The following is a 26,347-nucleotide window of genomic DNA, read 5'->3' on the forward strand; positions in this document are numbered from 1 at the left end:
CCTTCTCGGACCAAATGGCATGAGGTCAGGGAGAACTGGAGGCTCTTGTGTACCAAAATCGTTCTGCCCGAGCATATGTGCTGTAGTTTGAAAAACATCTGCGCACCCCAACCAGACGCAAAGTGTGTAGTCTGTTTGGGGGAGATGCGTTTCTTGTAAAAACGTTATGTCCACTTTATGCATTTGTAGATAACGGAGCACCTGTTTACGTTTTCTAGGGTTATTAAGTCCCCTAACATTCCAAGTTAAGAGACCGATTCGGGTGGGCAGCTAAACCAGGGAGGTCAGTCATATCCGCAGTGTGGTGTATCAATGAAAGTGTGGAGCGAGATGTGCGTCGGCTGAAATGTCATGGTTGAAGCTGGTAATGAAATAACAGATTATGTACATATCCCGGCCCCCTCCCAACCTCACGTCCATGTACGTAAGGCGATTCCCAATTAAACAATTTCGCAATGCATCCCAATAACATCCCAATTGGAAAGAAAGTCGAGGACTGATGCATCATAATCAGAAAATACAACATAGTGCCACGCACCTAGGGGGGTGGCAATGTTCCAATGCAGCATCATATCAACAATATAAAAAAGTATACCATAAGTCATGCCATCTCCATTGTCCTATCCATAAAAAACAGAACATGGCTTCGTAATTAGTGTAAGGCAGAGGCAGGAAGAATACAAAATTATAGGTTTACTCCCTAGAGAATAGTTCAACACTTACTGCAGAGCCACTGTGGCGAGGGGATGCGTCACTGCCCGCATCAGCCTCTGAATGTCAGTTTTTGTAGGTTTTGCAAAACGCTTGTGCTTCTGCGGGACTATCAAAGAATCGGACGCCCATTCACATCTACCTGCAGTTGCGCTGGGTACAGCACTCCATACCTGAGGCCTAAGTTTCTCAATGCTGCTTTGACTCCAGTGAACTTGAGGCGGGCCTCCTGAACCAGAAGGGTGAATTCCGTGAAAATGGACATCGTGGAGCCCAGCCAAGAAATGTTCCCTCGCTCTCTGGCCAAGCGTAGTCACGTTTAGATCCCGAAAGATCATTATTCGTGCAATAATTAGGTGGGTCAGGCATCCAGGATCAGGACACTGGCCCAGCGCTCGTTGTGCTCGTTCCACCACAAAGCCAGGGGTGAACGCGTCCTTGCCGAATAAGTCAATCAACAGTGATTCCACAAAAGTGTCCATTCTGCCCGTGTTTGTTGACCCTGGAACCCCAATAATATGGATGTTATTGCGGCGACTGCGCGCTTCCAAATCCTCATTCTTAATAGCGATATCCTTCAAGATATTTTCCATGCGGTCCAAGCGCTTCGTGGATTGAGTGGCTCTGCCTTCACGGTCCGAGATACGCCCCTCTGCCATGCCCAGCCTGTTTTCATGAATGTCCAAATCTGAAAGAGACACGTTAGTATTAGATTCCTTACCTTAGAATATCCCCAGGCGTCAGACTGGATCCGGAAACTTTTGCGTAGCAGTACCCTTGCGTGTCGGTAGGCGTCGTCTGCGGCTCCGCGTCCGTCGTGGGCGCTGTGATGTCGTCGGAGTACTTAGACGCCGCCTCCGCGTGCTGACGTCAGTTCTTCTTTTTTCCGCGCCAGCAAGCGCAGATCTGGAAAAAGCAGTAACCCTAGTCATTTTTTGACTAACTCTTTGATCCTTTTTGATTATTCTCGAAGTCTTACCGACTCCGGTGCCGTAGGGATGCCCGGCTTTAAGCACTGCGATGATTGCGACCGCCTGATGTCGGTCATGGATCGTCACCGCGTGTGTTTATCTTGTCTCGGCGTCGACCACGACGACAAGGCCTGCTCCGACTGCCGGGCCCTCTCTTCGAAAGCCAGACTGGAGCGGTCCCGCAGGCGACTCTAACTCCGGCAGTCGGTCCCGCGCCGCTGGAGGTCCCGATCCCATGGGAGGTCGAGGGACAGGTCGCAGGCTCTGAGTCACCACAGTTCCGAGAGTAGGCCGCACTCCTCCGGGTCGAAGTCGTCGTCAGGTAAGCGGCACAAGAAGTCCAAGCGGCGTCATCGCTCTTCGGACTCCCCCCGACGCTCGCGCGCTGCGGCCGGGGGTTCGGGTGACACCACCCACGCGGCTCCGTCGGAGTCGCGGGCGCCGCGTTCAGCCCCATACCCTACGGTCCCTGGGCTCAACGCGACGCCGGAGGAGATCGAGCGCTTCCTCATGGCCATGAGGAAACTCTCTCCTCCGACGGGCTCCGCGGTGCCTTCGGGCCCAGCGGACCCGTCTGGGACCCCTAGCGGGTCGAGGGGTTCTGCCCCGACGCCGTCGGGTGCTTCGGCCCCGGCGCCGCCGACGCCTTCGGGCCCGGCGCCGCAGGTTCCCGTTATCCCGACACCGCCGGCGCCTTCGGGCCCGGCGCCGAGGGGTTCAGTTGTTCCAGCGCCGCCGGCACCTTCGGGCCCGACGCCGCTGGACCTCCTTCGGAATCTGGTTCGTCGCCGGTGGACCTTACGACCTCCCCGGCGTCGGACCCTCAGGTGTCGCCCCCGGCGCCGTCCTCGGGCGGTGCCGTCCCCGGTTCCACCTTCGTTCCTGTTCCGGCGCCGGGACGGCCCCGATGGGTGCCGCTCCAGACGTCTTTTGGAGAATTTCACTTCTATGAACAGGCCCCATTAGTTGAGAACCCTGAGTTTTAGGAGATGGGTGATGAAGAGGACTGGGAGGGGTCTGAGGACCCTCTGACCAGGGAGTGTCAGTCTCACGAGGACTGGACAGGAGACCTTGGGGAGGCCAGTGGCCTGGACACCTCTCCAGACACTGGTTTTGTCTCCCCTCCTACCGTGGCTTCGGAGGAGGGGGCAACATATGGTGTGGTGCTGATGAGGGCTGCTAAGGCCTTGGGCCTTGAGCTCCCCGTCGCGGCCGTGAGGACAAACCTCCTCACTGAGGTCCTTAAACCGCAGTCCAGCTCCGCCGAGCCTCTGCTGCCCTTTAATGAGGCCTTGACCGACATTCTTCTGGGCACTTGGTCCAAGCCCGCTACGGGTTCGTCCGTAGATAGGAACGTGGCCAGACGCCACCGCCCAGCCCCGGGGGACCCATGTTTCCTGTCCTCCCACCCTACCCCCGAGAGCCTGGTCATCCAGGCCTCCAATTCCCAGACTGCATTCCCGTCCGCCCCGCCGGACAGGGAATCCAAGAGGTATGACCAGTATGGGAAGAAGATCTTCTCGTCCCTGAGTCTGGGCCTGCGGTCTTCCAACACCGCCTGCCTCTTGGGACGTTACACCCACTCTGTGTGGGATAAGGTCGCGGAGGTGCTGCCAGAGTGTCCGTTGGAGGTACGGGCCAAACTCGGCCAAGCCCTTGTGGAGGGCCGGGATGCAGCCAAGTATTCAATCAGGTGTGGACTGGATACCACCGACTCGCTAGGTAGAGCGATGGCAACGACGGTGGCGGTCAGACGCCACGCCTGGCTGAGGTCCGCCAATTTCTCGGCAGATGTCCAGAACACACTCCTGGACATGCCGTTCGATGGCCGTCGCCTCTTTGGCGACAAGGCAGACCATGCGCTTGAGCGCTTTAAGGACTCCAGGGCTACGGCCAAGTCCTTAGGCCTCTCGGGCCAGCGCCAGCAATCGGCTGCCTTTCACTCCTTTCGTGGCCACGGAAGGGGTGCACCCACACGCGCCGCCAGCCATGCTCCGCAGGGCAATACCCAACGCGGTGGCGGCCTTGGGAACCGCCGTCCGGACGGGCGCAGCGGCGAGGTCAGTCCACACCTTCCCCCGCAGCATCCGCCTCAAAACCCTCCTAGTCCGTGCTTTCAGGCCCATGTGACGCCAGTGGGGGGCAGGGTTCGCCATCACCACTTCCACTGGTGCACTGTTACATCGGACAGGTGGGTGCTGCAAATCGTCCGAAGGGGCTACTCCCTCCCCTTCGAGGCGACTCCTCCAGCCATGCCACCGCAGAACCACCGTGTATCGGGGGATCATTTGCGACTTCTGCAGGAGGAAGTTACGGCCCTCTTGGCCAAGGTGGCCATCGAGCGCGTTCCTGGGCCAGAAGTAGGGTGTGGTTGCTACTCCCACTACTTTCTGGTACCCAAGAAGGGCAAAGGGGGCCTACGTCCTATCTTGGACCTCAGGAACGTCAACGGCTTCCTCCGGAAGGAGAAGTTCAAGATGCTGACACTGGCTCAGGTTCTGGCTGCCCTGGACCCAGGAGACTGGACACTGGCTCAGGTTCTGGCTGCCCTGGCCCCAGGAGACTGGATGGTATCGTTGGACTTGCAGGACGCTTATTTTCATATCCCAATCCTGCCTGCCCACCGGCGCTACCTGCGGTTCATGTGGGCCACGAGCACTTTCAGTTTACCGTGCTACCCTTCGGCCTTACCAGCGCCCCACGGGTGTTCACGAAGGTGATGGCGGTGGTCGCAGCTCATCTGCGCAGGTTAGGGGTTTCAGTCTTTCCCTACCTCGACGACTGGTTGTTGAAGGCGGGCTCGCCCCAGACAGTCGTCAGCCACCTCCAGACTACGGCAGACCTCCTGCACCAGCTGGGGTTCTCCAATGTGCCGAAGTCACACCTGTGCCCCTCTCAGAAGCTCCTCTTCATCGGAGCGGTTCTGGACTCGGCGCGGTTTCGGGTTTATCCACCCGAACAGAGGGTCCGGGATATTCAGGCTCTGATTCCCATCTTTCAGCCGTTATCCCGGGTTTCGGTCAGGTTGACGCTGCGGCTTCTGGGGCTGATGGCCTCCTGCATCCTACTGGTGCATCACGCCAGATGGCGGATGCGGGCTCTGCAGTGGGACCTGAAGTTTCAGTGGGCCCAGCATCAGGGCAACCTATCCGACCACGTCCTGATCTCGGTGGGCACTGCAAGACAGCTGCAGTGGTGGCTCGCGGACCACGATTGGGTCAGAGGCAGATCCCTCTCCCTTCCCCAACCGGAGCACGTAGTTGTGACGGACGCGTCCCAGGGCTGGGGTGGCCACATGGAAGAGGCGGAGATCAGAGGCCTCTGGTCTCCGGCGGAGGCCCGGCTCCACATCAATCTGTTGGAGCTTCGGGCGATTCGTCTGGCACTGAAGGCGTTCCTCCCCTCTGTCCGGAGGAGTGTAGTGCAGGTGTTCACGGACAACACCACTGCCATGTGGTACTGCAACAAACAAGGCAGGGTGGGGTCGTGGACCCTTTGTCAAGAGGCTCTTCGCCTTTGGCAATGGCTGGAACGCCAGGGCGTGACCCTGGTGGCTCAACACCTGGCAGGTTCTCTGAACGCCAGGGCGGACGAGCTCAGCCGTCGGTGCATGATGGATCACGAATGGCGTCTGAACTCGGACGTGGCGCAAGGCCTCTTTCAGCGATGGGGAGAGCCTTGGTTAGATCTATTCGCCACCGAAGAGAATGCGCAATGTCATCAGTTCTGCGCGTTGGAATTTCCAAGGCGGCACTCGCTCGGAGACGCTTTTCGTCGCGAGTGGAGTTGCGGTCTGTTGTACGCCTTTCCGCCTATACCACTTCTGCCCAGAGTGCTGAAGAAGATCAAGCGCGACCGGGCCCAAGTCATCCTTGTGGCTCCGGACTGGGCGAGAAGGTACTGGTATCCAGAGCTACTCAGTCTGTCAGTCGATCCCCCGGTTCGTCTGCCTCTTCAGGAGGACCTTCTGTCGCAGCAGCAGGGGACGGTCCTCCACCCGAACCTGTCCAGTCTCCACCTTCATGTTTGGAGATTGAGCGGCGACAGTTGAGGCCATTTGACTTGCCTCCTGAAGTTTGTAACATCATTCTGGCAGCCAGGCGTCCCTCCACAAAGTCGGTATACGCCTGCAGGTGGAACAGATTTGTGGCATGGTGCACAGCAAAGGCTGTGGATCCCCTAAATACCCCTCTTTCTGAGGTTCTTCTCTTCCTTTTTCTTGCCCAGCAGGGCTCTGCTCTGGGCACTATCAAGGGCTACCTTTCTGCCCTTTCAGCCTTTCTCAGGCTGCCTGATCAACCTTCTTTGTTAAAGTCCCCTATTGTAAATAGATTTCTTAAGGGCATCACACACACACGTTTCCTCCTGTTCCGTTTGTGATGCCTCAGTGGGACTTGAACCTGGTTCTTACCTTTCTGATGTGCGCTCCCTTTGAGCCACTTCACAACTGTCCTCTTCGCCTTCTGACCTTGAAGACTGCTTTCCTGGTTGCCATCACCTCTGCCAGGAGAATGAGTGAGCTCCATGCCCTTTCTTGTACTCAACCTTTCCTTTCTGTCCATCCGGACAAAGTGGTGCTGCGTACCAAACCTTCTTTCCTGCCCAAGGTTGTCACGGCCTTCCACATCGGGCAGTCTATCACCTTGCCAACCTTCTTCCCGCCTCCGCATCCCTCTAAAGAGGAAGAGCGGCTCCACCGTCTGGACCCAAAACGTGCGCTCTCATTCTACTTGGATCGCACACGCCAGTTCCGGGTGGATGACCAACTCTTTGTTGGTTACGTGGGCGCTAAGAAGGGGAAAGCGGTGCACAAGAGGACCATCTCCCGGTGGATCATCCTGTGTATCCAGGCATGCTACTCCTTGGCTAGGAAGGAGCCCCCGGTTGGACTGCGGGCTCATTCTACCCGAGCAACGGCGGCTACCACTGCCCTGGGCAGGGGTGTGCCCTTACAAGACATCTGTCAGGCAGCTACGTGGGCATCGCTGCAAACGTTTGCAAGACACTACTGCCTGGGCAGCCAAGTCCGGAGGGATGGCTTCTTTGGCCGTTCCGTCCTCCAGGACTTTCTGGTGTGATTATTGGTTCGCAGAACCACCACCGGGGTTGGTATTGCTGGGGTATCTATTCTAAGGTAAGGAATCTAATACTAACATGTCTCTTTCAGATGCACAAGTTACTACTTGTGTAACGATATATCTGTAAGAGACATTAGTTAGTATTAGATTCCTTACCGACCCACCCATCCTCCCCGTTCTGCGAACCAATATCTAGGGTTAGGGTTGTCCCCTTTCAGGGCCCTAGTTTCAATGGCACCAGTGCTGGTTTTTAACATGGCTCTGCGTTTCTGGCGCAGAAAAGCTGTGTCTAAGAACTGACGTCAGCACGCGGAGGCGGCGTCTAAGTACTCCGATGACGTCATCACGGCGCCGACGACGGACGCGGAGCCACTGACGACTCCTACCGACGCGCAAGGGTACTGCTACGCAAAAGTTTCCTGGATCCAGTCTGACGCCTGGGGATATTCTAAGGTAAGGAATCTAATACTAACTAATGTCTCTTACAGATATATCGTTACACAAGTAGTAACTTGTGCTTTAGCCCCAAGGGAGTCTAGACACTTGTCTAGCGTATCAAATCTGTTGTCAATCGATTTGAGCACAGCTCTGAGTTCTGTCAGCAGATCTGTGTAGGATGAGGCCGCCCCTGGCCCCATTGCTGGGCCCTGGGCCCCTTCAGCCATCGTGACGGAGGAATCTTGCGCTTTCTCAACAGCGGGGGGAAACGCTAGTACTCTTTGTTCAGGGTCCTTTTTGCCTATGCCGGAGCTCCCCAGAGCCAAAGGAATCAGTCACCAAGTTCCCCTGCAGTTGTGGTAGGAAGGCGAAGGGGAGGATTCGGGAAGGCGAAGGGGAGGATTCGGGCAGGGCAACAACGGTGAACTTGCGACTGGATCTCAGTCCACTATGTCGTGGGCACTGGGCCAAGGCGAACCGACCGTGGGTCTCTTCCCCTGGACCTTGGAGGGCTCTGGCCAACAAATGAGGAAATGGGCCTGGGCCTTACTTGATGCCGCAAGTTGAGGCCAGTAGTCTGGGGTAGAGGGGTGCCTTCGCGCAGCAGTGGACAGTAACACAATCTTCCGCTAAGCTCCGTGCAATTATCTCACAAGGAGGACGAAGTGGTTCACCAGTGCTCCATTTGGTGTAGTGTGAGGTGGTCTGTATTGTTTCCCCTCTCTGAGGTGCCGCCTGTTCGAGAGCGGTATGTGGTGCCGAACCGCAACTTTTGGGCCCTCTATTGCGGTGGTGTCAGCAGTTTGGGCACCCCCCCCTCCACCAGAGCACTCACGCACAGTTGGGTAGCTGCCTTGGGGACCCTGTCTCCCCGAGGGCATTCGGGAGTGCCGGAGGAGCCCAGGTGGCCCCCACGTCAGTTGGAAAAGCAGGAGTAGGGACTCCGCGGTGGCAGATCAGAGTGTTACCGAGGAGGGGCGGGGAATAAAAGATGTACCACTCTCACCGCTGCATCCGCCACATCGCGGGGTAAAATGGCACCGTCGACATTCACTCTGTCCGCAGGTCGAATGCTGCAAGCAGGCCGCTTCGGAGGTTTCACAGGCCCCCCCTCCACAGTGCTAGAGGTGGATTTTGGTTGATTGCATGCCTCAACGATCTTCTCCGCCTCTCCCTCTGATGTTAAATAGATGGCATGCCTCCTGGGGCCAATTATTGCCATTTCATGTGAGATAGCCGGATCGATGCCGGGTCGCCATTCGGAGCTTCAACTCCGCGCAGCAATCTTGGTCCGCGACTCGGCCCCGCTCAATGTGCTGAGAAGTTTGATACCAAACTTCTCAGTTTTCAGTGTAGCCATTATGGTGCTGTGGAGTTTGTAATGACAAACTCCCAGCACCATATACTCTGAATGGCAGCTCTGCACTTACAATGTCTAAGAATGGATTTTGACACTGTAGGGGTACAGGGCTTCTGCACCTGTACCCTCGCCACTGGTATAATGCACCCAGCTAGAGGGGTGACTGATCTATGCCAGGGCAGTGGTTTGTAGGGATGGCACACAGGGATGTGTGCCATGTCGGCTCTTCACTTTGTTCTGCACCAAAACACACATCCTGCAAAGGCAGTGTGTGTGATGGGACAGGGTCTCCAAGGGTGGCCCAATAGGTGCTGCAGCCCTTAGAGGCCTTCTCTGGTCACAGTGCCCTGGGTACCTGTGGTACCATTTACCTGGGGCTGAACTGTGGCCGGAGATGCCAATTGGGTTTAGGCGTCAATGCAGTTTTAGGGAAAGAACATGGGCCCTGGGTACCTGATTAGCAGGAGCCTAGGGCACACTCAGTCAAAGCACATCCGCAATTCAGCAAGAAGTGGGGGCAACCATGCATAAAGGGGGCACTTTCTCAGTCTGTACCCGGTCTGGGGTGCTCAGGTGCAGAGTTGAAAGGTTGGCTGGATTCTGTGCATCCTAGGGCCTTGCGGTAGTCTGTCTTGCAGGTTGAGGATGCAAAATCAGGACAACTGGGCCACTATGAAGTGGGACTCTGTAGGTCCTATGTCCCTCAACAGCTGCTCTGTCTCGGTGCATTGGGATTTCAGACTGGAGTTTCACAGGCTCTGCTTGAGGCGAAAGGGTCCGGTACCCCAGGTATTGGGCGTGTGCAACTCCGAATGGTCCTGTTGTCCTAGAACTTGGCGGTAGACAGATCTGACCTTCAGGAGCAGTGTCCTCTTCCTGGGAGACTGCTGCATTGGGCTGGCCGGGTTAAGTCTGACTTTGTTTTCGGTGCCTGCAGGGGAGTAGCTCCTCCTCTCAAATGAAGATTGCCAACAATTTGCGAATGGCTGGCATTCTCCCGGGGCTCCGGGCAGAGCAAGCATTGTTTCTGCCCCCAGAGCACAGGCTCTCACCTGCAGGGTGTTCAAACCGGTCTGACAGGAAGGCATACATCCAACATACTAGTAGTCTGTAGGATTTCAGGGGGCACCTCTAAGGTACCCTATGGGTGTATGTATCAATAAATCCATTGCTGGAATCCGTGTGGGTTTATTAATACGGGATGTGATATACCAAATATCTCTACTTTCATTGAAGCCATCATGTTGCTTGGGAACTTGGAAATACAAGTGTCCAGCACATGTACTCAAAATGGCTTTCCTGATCACTTGTAATATCTAAGAATCAACTTAGACATCAAAGGGAATGTCTACTCATGCAGATATGTCCACACCCGTAGTATAGTGCTTCCTGCCTTAAGGCTGTAAGGCATACTGTGGGGTGGCTTACCTATGCTGCATGCAATGTCTATAGATTTGGCACACAGGAGGTGTGCCATCTAGTGTCTTTACTTTTCTCTGCACCATGACACACAGTATGCAATGGCAGTTGGTATGTTGGTGTTGAGAGGTCCCTTAAAGGTGGCACAATACAATACAGCCTTCTTGCACTAGGTACCTGGTATACCATTTACTTGGGGGCGAACAGGGGGTGCTAAAGGTATTGCCTATTGGGGGAACAATTGTGCAGTTTAGGGAAAGCAATCTGGCTCTGGGTACCTAGATAGTAGGAACCCAGTGCACTTCTGTCAAAATTGCACTGGATACCAGGAAAAAAAGTGGGGGTGACCGTGTCAATAAGGGTTACTTTACTACAGCCCTGAACTCCCCGCCCCCACCCGCCACACAAATTAGTTTGAGGCTAACTTTTCCCAATAGTCTTCAATATCTCAGTGGAATAACCTGGAAAGGCCATTTTCACTGGCATGTTCAGTCACATGTCTGTGCTCCATTGTAAAGGCCATTCCCTGTAGGGAGATGGACTACCTCAACAGTTGGAGATTTCACCTTTTATTTGACTTCGCCATTTAAGAGGCCTATGGTCGGTTCGGACAACGAAGTGAGTACCAAACAAGTAGGGTCTCAGCTTCTTCAGGGACCAAACCACAGCAAAGGCTTCTCTCTCAATGACACTCTAAAACTGCTCTCTTGGGAAGAACTTTCTTCTAATGAAATCAACATGTTGGTCATGGCAATCATCATCATCATCCTGGGAAAGGACTGCTCCAATCCAATGTTCAGAGGCATCTGTCTGCACTGTGAGCTGCTAGGTATAATCTGGAGTCTTTAGAATAGGTGCTGAGCACATTGCTTCTTTTAGGGTGCCGGAAGCCTTTTGACAGCTCACTGTTCAGTTTATCTTCATTGGCATCTTCTAGGAGGTATGTTCTGTGAGGGGTACCATGATACCATACCCCTGCACAAACCTCCTGTAGAACCCAGTCAAGCCTATGAATGCCCTGACTTGGGTCTGGGTTGTTGGAGTTTCCCAGTCCAGTCTGATGCTCCCCTTGATCAAACGGTCTGTATTTTTTTTGTTTTTTAGAGACTTATTGTCTCCAGTGTCCACATCATGGGTACACCAAGTAGTCTGACCAGGGGTTAGGGAGAAGAGCTCAGCATACTGCTTCAGAACTTGCCTGCAGGCAGCCTGCTGTTTGGCAGAGAGCGTGTCTGAGAAGACCACTCCATTTACTGACCCATCTTTTGGGCTGTAGAAGAGGTCAGGGAGAGGTTCACTCTCTGCTTCCTGGTCCTCATCAGTGACTATGAGCATAGTCACATCAGCCCTGTCATAGAAAGGCTGTAGGTGGTTAACATGGATGACCCTGTGCAGGCTCCTGCTATTGACTAGGTCTACAAGATGGGTGATCTCACCTTTCCTTTCAAGGATAGTCTGGACCACTCTACATGACCTGGAGGGCCTTGGGTTCCTCGGGCTTCAAAGCCCATACCATCTGCCCTGGTTGGAACTCCACCAGTGCAGCCTTTCTGTCATACCAATGCTTCTGGAGCGCTTGACTGGTTTCAAGGTTTTTGGATGCTTTACAGATGTACTCTGCCATCCTTGAATGTAGACCGAGTACATAGACAACTATGTTTTGTTTTATCTCTTTGAGAGGTCTCTACTAGCCTTACTTAACTAGAGAAAGTGGTCCCCTTACAGGATGCCCAAACTGAAGTTTAAAGGGACTGAACCCTACTCCTCTCTTAGGTATTTCTCTAAGTGAAAAAGCACACATGGCAAAAAAACATTTCATCTCCTGAGTTTTGCAGGGAGTCCCACGTTCGTCACTTTCATGGTTTTGTTGACCATCTCAACTAAACCATTGGTTTGTAGGTGATATGGGGTAGTGGATTTGTAAGTCACACCACATTCATTCCACATTGCCTTCAGGTAGCCAGACATGAAGTTACTACCTCTGTCTGAAACCTTGTTAAGGAAACCCACTCTTGTAAAAAATACTTGAGGGCTCTGGCTACTTCAGGAGCATTGACAGTCCTAAGGGGGTATACCTTCAGGGTACCTGGTAGCATGATCCACTACCACCAGTATGAATCTGTTCCTGATCCTGTTGGAGGGCCTAGGGTGGCTAACTGAGTCAACCCCCACCCTTTCAAATTGAACCCTAACCAGTGAAAGTGGAATTAAGGGGGCCTGACTTGGCAGGTGTCACAGGAGTTACAAAAATCCTTCACCTTTTGGAACATGTATGGTGTGTAGCAGTGGCTGACTAGCCTACTCGCTCTAGCTCTGGCCAATATGCCCAGCTAGGGGGATGTCATGGGCCAATAAGAGTAAACACTCTCTGTACTGCTCAGGCACTACCACTCTCCTAGTAGCACCAGGTTTTGGGTCTCTGACCTCTGTACAGGAGTCCCTCCTCCCAATGGGTCCTGTGGGAGCCACAAACATCCCCCTTTTCCTAGTCAGCAGCTTGCTGTCTCAGGCTTTCAAGAGTAGGGCAGGACCTCTGTCCTTGGCACTGCTTTTCCCTAGAGGGTCCCCCTGTTCCTAGGAGCTATGTGGTTTTAGGCCCAAGTTCCTGGGGCTCAGTTTCCTCTGGGGCGGAGAGGTCTTCCCCCGAGGAGAGGGGACCTGAGCTTGTGGCTGTTCAGAAGCTGGCTTCTTAGACTGCTTACCATTTCTTTTAGATGGTTGGGCCATGATCCCAGACTCCAACTCCTCTTTTTCACCCTGTGCTTTGCTTTAGTTTTTACGCACACCCATTCGGGATTCCCAGCATGACTGCATGGGATCTTAGCTGTACCTCAGCCCATACTGAGGTCTCCAGATCATTCCCTAGCGGACATTCCACAGGAATTGCAGAGGACACTACTACCTTCATTTGGCCAGTAACCCCTTCCAGGACACAATATCCATGGAATGAACATTGCTCACGTTATCCGCATTGGTGACTGGATACATTTGTCCAGTTAGGGACTTTTCTGAAGATACCTGGTTTTTGGTATCATGGTGACACTTGCAGCTGTATCTCTCTGTGCTTCCATTCTAAACACATTAAAATGAGGTTGATTGTACTTCTCCAGATTACTGGGCCAAACAGCCAGGAAAGCTACATCCACCCCACCCCATCCTCTGATCTGGTCAGGGTAAATATCAGAAGACTCACCACCACAGTGTTTACTGGGGAAGCACTAGAGGAAGCCTTTTTGGGACAGATTATGTCTTCAGTTTGGTGCCCATTGACTTTGAAATTAAAACACCAGGCCATCTTGGTATTCCAGTTCTTAGCCTGGTACCCTCCTTGGATCTGTGTATTGTCTCTGGACCCACTCTCCTGTGCAGGTTTTTTGAGGGTCTTTATGAGACTGTTTTTATTCTTAGTTAGCCCACTCTTTCTCCTGGGGGGTTTGGGGGGGGGGGCTTGGCGGTGGCATTGGGGAAATGGCGGGCATTGAGGGGGATGGGGGAGGAAGGGGATTAGCAATCGCCTTCTTTTGGGCACCCCCTTCCTTGAGACTTCAAAACGCCCTAGTCCTGACCCAATGGTCAGGGGATGGGAGGGGGATGAGGGGGGCATTTGGGGGTATAGGGGAGGGGAAGGTGATTAGCAATTGCCTTCTTTTGGGCACCCCCCTTCCTTGAGACTTCAAAAGGCCCTAGTCCTGACCCAATGGTCAGCCTTGCTGCCCAATTCTTGAGGGGAGACTTGACCTAGGTCCACCAAGTAATGATGCAAGTTACGGAAACCGTTACTTAACAGATGCTCTTTCATAATAAGATTAGAACGTCTATCATAGTCTAGCACCTTGTTACCTTTAACCAGCCACCAAGTGTTTAGACTGAGAAGTCAACAAAATCTACTGAGGTCTGACTTGTGGTTTTGTTGGTCTTCCTGAACCTAATCCTGTGCTCTTCAGTGGGGAGTCCAAAGCCCTCAACCAAGGTGTCTTTCATGAGGTCCTAGATCTCAGCATCTGCCTCTTTCAGTGCCTGGAGTTGATCGCTGCACTTTCCTGAAACCGGCCTCTAGAGTAGTGAATCCCAATACTTCTGGCTGAGTTTCCTCTTCTTACAAGCCCTCTTAACCCCTTCACTGGGGGGTGTTTTCCCCCCGCAGTGCGCGGGGAGGGGAGGCCGCGTGCAGCGCCGCCGTGCTGGTGACGAGCACACCCGTTTTTAGAACGTTCAGCACAGCAGGGAAATTAGCCCCGCGTGAGAACGTTCCAACGGCCGTGACGAGCTCAGCTCGTCAGCAGCACCCATGAGGTTAAAGTCCTGAGTGGTGCTGTGGTGGTCCTGAGTGGTGCTGTGGTGGTCCTGAGTGGTGCTGTGGTGGTGCCGAGTGGTGCTGTGGTGGTGCCGAGTGGTGCTGTTGTGGTGCCGAGTGGTGCTGTTGTGGTGCCGAGTGGTGCTTGGTCTGGCGCCACATTTATTATCGTCTGTTCGTTGTCTCAAGAGCACAAGCATCGTGACATTATCGACGGATTTCTCTTTCAATTGGTGTGGGTTTTTTTGGGTTCCCTTTGCTTAGTCTTTGAATACGGATTAGTCACCCTGCTCCTGCTGTTTCACGATAGAATGATGTGAATTGGGGATTTTGGCGTGGTGGCAGTGTGTTGTGGGGAGGGGGGCGTACACGTGACAACTGGACAGCCTGTGCTTTCAACATATGGGAGTGGGGAAACGGATACACAGTGTGGAAGGTGCGCTTTAAGGCTGTACTTAAAAAGAGCGGGTAAAAAAAGCGACGAGAGGAAAAAAACAGTGGGAAATATTTACTCGTGTTTAAATACGAAGATAAGAGGTTCGTTCCCAGGTTTCGACGGGAAGCAGACATGTGTAATCTCAGTGACGTGGCAGCTGCTTTAAAGGAGGCTTAGGGGTGAGACGCAGGCCTGTCTGCAGGAACAATTAGCTGTACTTATGTGAGATCAAAGACAAAGAGACACGGTGCAAGGAAACAGAGTGCTACTTAACGACTGAGAGGACGTTCTACTTGCTGACTTTACCCCACGCTACTGTTTTCACTGAGGGGCGGAGACATTGGGAGAACAGCCGCAGACAGATTAGCTCAACCCCCTCCCCTGCCCCCGCAAGAAGCGCTAGTAAAGTACTGCCCATGATGAATCTGGGTGACCGGCATCTCTCGAAGGAGCAACAAGCAGGCAGCATCTGAGGGCCCGGACCTGCTGCGGGTAGTAGAACTTTGAGGCAGGATGGGCGAAGGGTAGAACCCCCACCTCCTCCTCAGCCTGTTCCTCTAAAAGAGGGAGGGGGAAAGAGAGGGGGAGGCAGAAAGGAGATAGAGAGAGGCACAGATAAAAGGTGGTAGAGCTCAGAGAGGGGCAGGAAGTAGAGAAGAAAGATCGTAGTGAGTGGGAGGCGGGGTCCAAGGGGGAGAGAATTGCATGAAAGGAGAAGTGATATCCTGCAAGATAATTCAGCCATTGGTTTAGGAAGATGCATGACAGAGAGGTAGATGTGAAAGAAACAACTTGGAGAGAAAGAAGACAGGACGTGGTCATGAGAAACGTGAGAAAGAAGACAAAACATGGCATGGGAGATAAGAGGAGATAGACAGAGCAACTAAGCAGAACTGTGGCAGACAAGACTGTCGTAGAGAGTAAAAAGACAGAGAAAGAACAAGCTCTTGGCATTGCTGTGGGGGGGGCGGGAGCGCATTGGTGGGGGAGCAGCCTTTGATGAGCGAGTGGGAGGGAACACCATATGGGGTGTGATTGAGAAGTGAGGCCAAGCGCACGCTGGGGAAGCGTCGCGCTTGAGTACCTCGCATGCATTTGGGAAAATCCTCGCTGGTTTCAAGACTTTGATTTGCCTACTATACTCTTGCAGAACAACGCATGCGCGTTGGTTCAGCAAGACCTAAAACACATTGTGTGTTTGTACATGGAGTTTTTCAACGCTCATCTCCTGCTCTAGTCACTTAGGCTATGCTGTATTAATTTGTGTGACTAGGGCCTCAGCGAGCATTATTAGTATGTCAGGCGATTTACATTTTGAAATTAACCACAATGTGAAATCACATGAGCAAAAGTTTGTATTTTTGTTCTCAAGCATACAGACAAGGGGGTCCAACTGTCCATTTATAATTTCCTTTTTCAGAATATTTTTATTTATTTTAGCAATGCTTGCTCTGGCCACTTGCTTGAAAATAACGTAAGCCTTTTTGCAAGTATTATAAGCCAAAGAGCCTTTAGTGCTACGTGTCTCATTAAAGGAGCATTACATTATGGGGCCAGATGTGCAAAGGCCTTATGCATTTCTTAACGGGCCGAACCGCACTTTCGGCTCGTTAAAAAATGCAAAACCGCTTTTTTGCTACGTACAAAAGGCTTTAGGGAATCTAAAATGCCATTTCTACCCAGTTGAAATGTCATTTTGTGATTCCCTAATAGGAAATCTCATATTGGGAATTCCTGTTTGCGATTTATTTCTTTAAGCACATGTACAAAGCCTTTCCTAAATACAAAATCAGCATTTAGGAAATGCGATTACCATAGTCTCAGTCGATGGTAACCAGGTGCAATTTATAAAAGCACACCAAGATGCTTGTAGTAGAGCGCACACATGCCCCTAGTGCATATGTGCTCTACATGTGCATGCACCACTATTTTTGGGATGCATTACAGGGGGGCCTTATGCTCATAATCCTCTTTGGTTTAGCATTTCCAAAATAGTGATTTCCTAATAGGCAACAGTTATTTTGGAAATGCAAAAGCGGCCAATTGGAAGAAATGGCATGGGATTTCTTAAATTGCTATTTCCAAATAGCTATTCCTACTTTGTAGGAATCACTATCAGGAAATCGGTAATTTCATACATAATATTTTGTATTTACTAAATAGAGATTCCTGTGAAGTCGCTATTTAGGAAATGCAAAATTAAATTTTTATACATCTGACCCTTTGTCCCTACAAGTTTCCAATCTGCCTAGTGAAGCTTTACTGTACATTTTATTGAATCTGCTCCTAGTGGGGAGTCCAACCTTTTCCTCAGTCGGAATGTTATTTCTTTTTTGTTTAATCCAACAGAGCATGGAGATAGAGAGACGTGTAGGAACCACCAATGCACAGATTCAAAGAAACCTGCAAAAGTTTGAACCCAATGACCTAAACTATGAGGACAGACTCCAGGAGGAGAAGTTTGCATATGATGGAATCAACTTCAACCTTGTGGCAGATTCTGGTGAGGGTGTCCTTTTAATCTATGTATCTAGTTGACAAAAGTAGGGATTCTTTGTTTGCTATTTCAACATTTGATATACTGGAAGGGGTGGGGGGGCTTCATACATGTGTTCATATTTCTACTGCGAATATGTGGGCAGAATAGTTCCATACATTAATAGCACAACTAGATCCTCACTACTGCACCTAGAAGTAATTATTTTGAATGTTCTATCTGCTTAAATTTCCTTGTATAGTGTATCCAACTTGTAATAACTGGAATCCAGCAAACCCAATGTGTAATTCCCGCCCCTTCCCTTTTTAGTAAAGAATAGCATTTCCCAAAGACCTGCTTGGTGACTGCATGTTTAAGTTTGCTGATCCAGGAAGACTGTCAAAGAACACCCACAGCAACATCCTCCCTTATACAAATTCCTTGCACAGTAGCTTAATGTAAATGTAAATGTCATGGTACTTATAGAGCGCACTGTCACCAGACGGTCACCTTGCGGTGTCGCCTATTCGGTTTCCTGGCGCTGATGCTCATACCGCTGTGGAACCCCTCCTGGCTTTCCCTGTGAAGTGTCCACTCCTGGGCACCCCCAGGGTGAAGCCAGGCATCCTTAGCGCTGTTGGGGCCGGTGTGGCGGCTAAGCAAGCTATTGCCCAGAGTTGCAGCGTGGGGCCCGTGATTAGAATAGGCACCGAGGCGAGAATTAACAGGTCCAAGGAAATTGAGCCCGAGACCCCGCCGAGACTGGAATCAAACCCTGGTCCCTGGCCAGAACTCTGCATCAGGGTCTGCCGCTCTAACCATTGAGCCACACTCCTCCAAAAAAAAAGTGCTCTGATCCAGAAACCATGTACCCCTACTGTATGGGAATGTTGTAATCTGAAGTTATTTGTTTGTCTTACGAGAGATGTAAAAATGGCCCCTGACTCTCAGGAACTTGGGCCATGGCTAGATCACTAGCTATATCCTGTTTTAACTCCTGTATTGGCTTCCTGGTTTTGATCAACTGTTTGACACCATAGCATATGTTTTGAGTGTTTCTTAGCGTGCCAATTTTTTTCTTTATTTTTGTCACACAACATATTGGTCCACTGTATTCATTGACTGTCGACTATTTTATTCAGTTTATTGAATAGGGAACTACTACAGTTTGTGAATAGCATGTTGAAATGTGAGTTCAGTTGGAAAAAAGGCACAATTGGGGAATGCTATGTACACTTACTACCAGCATTGGTATGTTGCAACTGTGCATACTGCTAAAATTGGTCCTGCTTTTTTCTGAATCTAGAGATTGTAGGTTCAACTTTTCATGACCAAAGACAATACTCCACATGTTGTTGACTTTCCCAAATAACAGGTACTCTGAGACCAGACTTTTTAGGCTTCTGAACCTCCTTGATGGCCAATGGTAACTTCAGAAGGAGGCTACCCTGAGAACATAAGATGTCAACATGGTATAGAGGAAGACACACGAAAGGAAAGCTGTGACCCGAGTGGTATACACGCGCTAAGGTGAACCCAACCCTGGGTCAATCAAAATACCACACCGTTTACTCACTGTATGGTCGCCGTGAAGGGTGCACAGAATATTCATACAAGCATACAGGATTACGCTTTTTTTTTTTTGTGCCCTTGTTTTTCCCTCTATTTTGTGCCCCTTTTTCCTTCTGTTACCTTCGTTGTCCCTCGCCGCTACGTCCCTGCCCACCTGGCTGCCCATTCGCTTCTCCCGCCTCCTCCCTCCCACCTCCCCATATAGGCTGGCCGCTGCGTGATGAGGAGAGCAACCCTTGACCCCACCAGGTAGGTCTCTCCCCCTCCGCACAGCACCGCCTGTGTCTCCCTGCCGCTGCTGAGGAAGCTCGAGGCCCTCCACCACCCGCAGGGTACCACCTTTGCCTCATTCCTGGTGGCCAGTGGTAGGCCATAGCTAGGTTTGTTCATCCTCCGCTTTATTGCTTTTATTGTATTGCCTGTATTTTCATTGTTGTCTGTGACTGCTGTTGTCTGTTTCCCCCCGCTGCCTGTACGTGGTCCGTGCCCCTTTTTCTTCCCTCTGTTCACCTCGCTGTCCCCGTGCTCTCTGCCCGGTCTTTCCTTCTGTACCCCTCACTGCCCCCGTGTCTCTCCCCGGTTTTCCCTTCTGTTCCCCTCGCTGCCCCTTGTCTCTGCCCGGTTTTCCCTTCTGTTCCCCTCGCTGCCCCGTAACTCTCTGCCCGTTCTGCCTTCTGTTCTTAGCTGTCCCTGTATTTTTCTGTTCTGTAGTTTGCCTCTGTGCCACTCGTTTGTTTGGTATTTCTGTGCCCCTTTGCCTTCTGTGCCACTTTTTTTCCCCCCCTCATTTTTGTGCCCCTTTTGCCTTCTGTTCCACTCGCTTTTTGTGCCCTTCTGCCCTCTGTGCCACTCGTTCTTCCCTTGATTTTGTGCCCCTTTTTAGGTCTCGCCTAGCGTATTGCGCAGCAATCGCTCTGCGAGAGATATAGAGCTGCTCCAGGAAAGCTTACCAAGGGGCTTTTCAATGCGGATTATCGACAGTGCATGTGCTTTGTGCGCGCGCTCGCCATTTGCTCGCCCGCACCCCCCAATCCAACTTGAAAGGAAGCCGCTCGCACACCACCATTCCACCATTTGTGCCTCACATCACTTCAAAGGCTCCCCTCCATCAGACTTCAAAGGAATGCCTCCCCCACCCCCGCCACAGCAATGCAGAGAGCTTGTTACATCTGTTAAAGACCTCTGATTGACATGGCTGTTGAAAGACCAGTTTAAAACTGCAGCGAGGGGACGTTCCTAAAAAGCTACATCCATGAAATATTCATCCGTCTTTCTTTCACAGAAAATTATTTGATGCTCATAATATAAAGTGCTCTTAATAGTCTTGAAAAAAAAAATTACTCGCTTCATAACATTAAACCCTTTCTGTAGGGACGTCTTGGGGGGAAAAAAGTACCTCATCTGGGGTGGATAATCACTTTCGCCGAATGCGGTCCTTGCATACAATTGTCTAAAAAGAATAATGCCGTTTAAGCTAATGTGCTGTGGAAAAGGGGACATGTTCTCTGACCACCTGCAGGAACGGGTGTGGAAATGCGAAAACGCGCTCCTTTCCCTTCCATGAGCAATTTCTTCTTGCATTTTGTATTTTAATGTATGTCAACACGACACAGATTTTGAAAGTTTTCCATCCAGATCAAATGCTACCACTATTACTCTGAGTATGTTTTATTAAGCAACTCATAAGGCATGTGTGTTTGTAGATATTGCTTAACTCTCTGAAGCCAGCTAAATAGATAAATATCAGGCGATCTCTGGCCAAAGAGCTTGTTTTAGGAATGTTACACAAGTGCTGCCCAACATCATGAGCTTAATTTAGAAACAAACCACTCAGTCCCAGTCTTGTTTGCGCCTAAAATGAAATTTCACTTTGGCCGCAAACTGCAGGGGTAAATAAAGCACGAGTATTTGAGCACATGAGAAAGGATATTGAATATTCCCCATTCAAAGCAGATTGCAGTACATTTGCTAGTGTTTAACCCGTTTTTACTGCATCATAAAACTATAATTACCATAATCAAAAAGCTGGTGGTAATTATGAAAGTTAAAGAGCGCATTGTATTGTATTGAAATTTATTTAGCTCTTACCACCCCTGCATTAAGGTCTATTTTTCTTCGCAAAGTGTTCCTTTTTACTGCAGTGATCAAATTGGTTTCAAGAATCTCACCAATCAAAAACAGCAGTGGGCTGCAAAAATGTTTTTGCAATTTACTGAGACGTGGTTTGTGGCAAACCACCTAGAAGCAACAATCCGTGCTTTTGTAAAGGCAGGTTAACCCTACAGTTCAAAAATCAAACTTGCTGCGAGAAATCAAATCCGAACATAATAGACGTGTATAAATACGTACAATTACCTCTGAGTGCTTAGTTTTCGTATATAATGTTTGTCATACTGCCAAAATGAATGTCAAATGTGCGTGAGCCGTAAAAATCGACCTTTATTTTTTTTGTTTATTAATGTAAAAACTACTTTTTAAAATGAAGGTGTACTTACTTGCTAGGTGGTAGTAAGACACATTTGACACCAAGAGCATTTTTCGCGCTCAGGGAATATGCATTGCAACGTTCTTTAGCTTTTATAACACGTTGCAAGCATTGAATGCAGATGCACGATTAGTTTGCGATTACACCGATTAGCAGCAGTTTAGCGGAAAAAGTTTTGTAACTGGAGCAACGTTTTCATCCTTTTAAAAGGAAGATTAGTGTAAATGAAGGCGGGAGGGTCCAGTAAGCAGTCATTATGTAAACCCCGCCAACTCCTGTGACGCTCCTGCTGCGCGCCACTCTCTCTACTTAGTTTCTGGAGACACAGAGGCACTTCCGGGAGGCTGTTCCCGCCTGCAGCTGGCGACAGGAAGAGTAGTCCGTCTTCCACGGAACACTGACGCACCCCATCACGTGTCCCCGCGACTCTCCCGTCCTCATAGTACTTGTTCTAAATGTTGATGACAGAATGAGGCTTTTTAGCGTCATTGAACTTTCGAAAGTAGGTTTTATAGTTACGCAGATATTGCTCATGTTGTCTGTCCACAAAAATCACAATCGCAGGTCGTACGCTTTGTGCAAAAAAAAAAACTGCTCACCGATATAGATTATCATTTACCTTAGTGTCCAAAATGCTGACTTTATCAGAAACTTTAACGCAGATTCTTAATGGATTTCGGCTATTAGCTTTGGCAATGAATTTAACCATGGTGTATGGCAACGAAGCTGCTGTGCATCATGGGTCAAAATTATGCACACAAAAAAGGCGCCAGAAGGGCAATTAAGCGTAACTTCATTTTGTAGCCGTAAACCAACAAGGACTACAAAATGCGACAAGCATTATTTGTTTTTTACCAATCCGAGATGGATTAGTAAATAAAGTTATACGCAATTTGATTTTTTTTTATCTAGCGCTAATGCACTCCACAGCCCCCCCCCCCCCCCCCCCCCTCACAGCAATGCCGAGAGCTTGTTTCTGGACGAAAGTGAAAGCCTACTGTGCTTGTTTACAGTAGCCTTGCTTCTCAAATGCTCTTGCTGTGTTGCCATCTCTCTAGAGACACTCAGCTTGCAAAACACTCGACTTGCTAGCTGCAATGCTACATCCGCTATGCTTTGCCTCTAGACACGTTGATCCCTCGCAGACTGTGCTGACTGCCCCTCCTGATTCTGAAACTGACCAACGCAGTCACCACGCAGTCTCTTCTCTGTCTTATGTGGTCTGCAATGCCACCTTTTACTTCGGACCCTCACCCTCACACCCCTTCACCCACCCTCACCCTCACCCTAGTCACCCTCACGCTAACACCCCTCACCCTCCTAACCCGCTCACCCTCACTCCCTCACACCCCCACACACCCTCACACACCACATCGCTCGGGGACACCACCACATCGCTCGGAGACACCACCACATCGCTCGGAGACACCACCACATCGCTCGGAGACACCACCACATCGCTCGGGGACACCACCACATCGCTCGGGGACACCACCACATCGCTCAGCCCAACCACATCATCACTCATCACTCAGCACCACAACAGCACTGCCCTTGCTTGCTACCAACAAACATTGCCATAGCCAATAGGACTCGCATTAGGAAAGTGTAAGCTATTGGCTTCGTGAATAACAATGCTATTAATTTATATATTTTCAAAAGCCAACACATATAAAAAAAAAAATTGTCATTTACAATACCAATAGCTCACACTTTCCTAATGCGAGACCTATTGCATTGCAAATGCTTGTTCCTTCTGTTACCTTTGTTGTCCCTCACAGCCCTCGCCGCTGCGTCCCCGCCCCCCTGACGGCTCGCTGCCCCCGCCTCCCAGCTGCTCCCACCTCCCCATATATGCAGGCCTCTGGCGCTCCGAAGGCGCGCCTTAGGCAAGCCCGTCTGCGCCTGGACCGCGCCCAGCTCCATAACCCCTGGCCCCCGCACCCGCCATGACGACCGCCGCCACTACGATGCCAGCACTCTGCACACAACTCCGGACGGAGCCACACCTGCTTAAAGGCGGCCCCGAAACGCACACACTGCCCCTTCACCTGCCGGAACTGCAGCTACATCAGCCTCAGAGCCGATGAACCACCCACCAAGAAAGACCCCAACCACCTCCGATGCATACTACTGAACACCTGCTCCGCACGCAAGCATGCCGTTGAGCTCTGGGACCTGCTCGACACAACATCCCCGGACGTCGCCTTCCTGACAGAGACATGGATTTATGACTCCTCCGTACCAGACATCACCATAGCCACCCCCCAGACGGCTACAAGATCGCCCGCAGAGACCGCACCAACGGAGTCTGAAGAGGAATCTCCATCGTCCACAAGAACAGCATCAGGGTCTCGACTAGCACCGATGACGCGCTCAGCACCACCGAACACATGCATTTTCAGATCCACATAGACCCTAACTCCACCCTCAGAGGCACCCTAGTCTACTGACCCCCCGGACCCCGCCCCCAGTTCAGCGACTCCATCGCCGACTTGATCGGCACCCACGCCCTGACCTCCACAGACTACATCATCCTCGGAGACCTCAACTTTCACCATGAGATCAACGACAACAACACAACCCTGATCGATAACCTCGCCAACCTCAGACTGAAACAACTAGTCACAACGCCCACCCACTCCACCGGCCACACGCTCAACCCCGTCTTCTCCTCAAGCCCGCACATCTCAGTCAGCCACACCACCAAACTCCTCTGGACTGACCACCACTGCATCCACTTCGCCTTCCAGAAGCCCACCTACACACCATCGCACTCAACAGATCCGCCGCTGCTGGAGCAAAATCACTGAAGAACTACATGCAGACTTCGCTCTCAGCCCACCCACCGAACCCTCCAACACCGACGCTGCCCTCAGACGCTGGATCGAGGACCGCGCCAACACCCTCACCCCTGCGTGATCATCGATGACACCATCAAGACCATGCGCACAATCCACTCCGGCTCTCCGTCAGACCCATTCCTGCACCACGTCTTCAACAGAGCAAGCAGCTCCATCGCACCCCACCTGCGCAATATCATCAATCTCTGCCTCGAGACCGCGACCTTCCCAGAGATCTAGAAACACGCGGAGATCAACGCCCTACTCAAAACCCTAAGGCAGACCCAAGCGACCTCAAGAACCACCGGCCCATCTCTCTGCTCCCCTTCCCGGCCAAGTTCATCGAAAAAACAGTCAACAGACAGCTAAAACGATACCTCGAAGAAAACAGAATCCTGGACCCTTCCCAGTCAGGGTTGCGCAGCAACCACAGCACTGAGACTGCCCACATTGCCGCCACCGATGACATCAGGACCCTGCTGAACAATGGCGAGACCGCAGCACTCATCCTCCTAAACCTCTCAGCCGCCTTCGACAGTCTTCCACCGCACACTACGCGCACGCCGCAGGGATCCGAGACAAGGCTCTGGATTGGACCCCCTCCTTTCTCTCCGGCAGAACCCAGAGTGTCCGCCTCCCCCTATTCCGGTCCAAAGCCTCTGAGATAATCTGCCGCGTACCCAAGGGGTCCTCCCTCAGCCCGACACGAACACTTATTCCGACAGCATGATCTCAACATAATCTCGTACGCCGACGACATTCAGCTGATCCTCTCCCACACCAAGGACCCCATCACTGCCAAAGCCAACCTCCACGAAGGAATGAAGGCCGTTGCCTACTGGATGAAGACCAGCCCTCTGAAGCTGAACTCTGACAAGACGGAGGTCCTCATCCTCTGCTTCAGCCTGGGACGACTCCTGGTAGCCGACGGCACTGGGGGCAGCCCTGACACCCAACGACCACGTACGCAACCTGGGAATCATCCTAGAGTCAATGCTTTCAATGACCAAGCAAGTCAACGCAGTCTCCTCCTCCTTCAACACCCTCCACATGCTCCAAGATCTACAGATGGATCCTGACAGATACAAGAAAGACAGTCACCCAGGCCCTCGTTCGCAGCAGGCTCGACTACGGAAACGCCCTCTACGCGGGAGCCCCGACCAAGCTCATCAAACGACTACAACGCATGCAAAACGCCATGGCACAACTGATCCTCGATGTACCACGCCACAGACACATCACCCCCACCTGAGAAACCTGCACTGGCTCCCCGTCAACAAGAGGATATCCTTCAAGCTCCTCACCCATGCACACCAGGCACTCCACAAGACCGGCCCAGCCTACCTCAACAGACGGCTCTCCTACATTCCCAACTGCCAGCTATGCTCCGCCGACCTCACTCTCCACCGTCCTGCGCATCCGAAGAACAACCACCGGTGGGAGATCCTTCTCCCACCTCGCCTCCAAGACATGGACACCCTCCCACTGAACCTCGACAGACCCAAGACCTGCTGACCTTCAGGAGGATACTCAAGACCTGGCTGTTAGATCAGAAGCGGCACCCACCCCCGCCTCCCAGCGCCTTGACTCTCGCGGGTATGTAGTGCGCGCTTTACAAATGATTCATTGATTGAAGTTGGCGACATGGTTTGAAGGAAGTGTGACTAGAGCCAGCGCCATACCCCGGCAACCATGAGGCACACCTGAATCCAGTTCTCTAATTATTCCCTTTCAGCAACTAATGAGGTCCCCATACTGTGAGTAAACGGTGTGGTATTTTGATTGACACAGTGTTGGGTACACCTTAGCGCGTGTATATCACTCGGGTCACATAGCTAGGTCCTAAAGAAAACCTGATAATATCGCCAATATGTTCAAACGTGTAGACCACGATCACCTTTTATTACCACAAAGAAACCAGAGGTCAATGTAGCAGAGTTTGGTATCTCACACTGCTTTTAATATTGTCTTGTTGCTCCATATTAAAGTATTTTAGGGAGGTACATGAAGGCAATTTTTAATTCACTCTTTTTCACTCAACTGCACCACTGTTGCGACAAAAACCTTCTCCACTGTAATCAGGTGTTGAAGCACACCCGGATAGCATTCAGCTATTCGGGTGGGACCCCAATGATGAAGCATGTCACCAACTAGGTTGGTGAGTGAGGGGTGGTCTTAAAAAAAAGAACTTTTCTCCTTTTTTTTTTTTTTCCTTTTGTGCGTCTTCCCCTATACCACGTGGACATCTTATTTCCTCAGGGTAG

General features: G+C 51.3%; 1 protein-coding gene across 2 annotated transcripts in view; it reads left to right on the forward strand.

Moving 5' to 3' along the window:
• ESPL1 (extra spindle pole bodies like 1, separase) overlaps positions 1–26,347 on the forward strand; it is a 588,475-nt gene that overhangs the window by 108,827 nt on the left and 453,301 nt on the right. For both annotated transcript variants that reach the window (XM_078687592.1, XM_078687600.1), the window contains one exon: positions 17,057–17,210. In XM_078687592.1, coding sequence (XP_078543718.1) covers positions 17,057–17,210 — 154 coding nt within the window. The remainder of the gene's footprint in view (positions 1–17,056; positions 17,211–26,347) is intronic.

This window comes from Lissotriton helveticus, chromosome 1_1, assembly GCF_964261635.1.
Source record: "Lissotriton helveticus chromosome 1_1, aLisHel1.1, whole genome shotgun sequence".
Taxonomy (NCBI): Eukaryota; Metazoa; Chordata; class Amphibia; order Caudata; family Salamandridae; genus Lissotriton; species Lissotriton helveticus.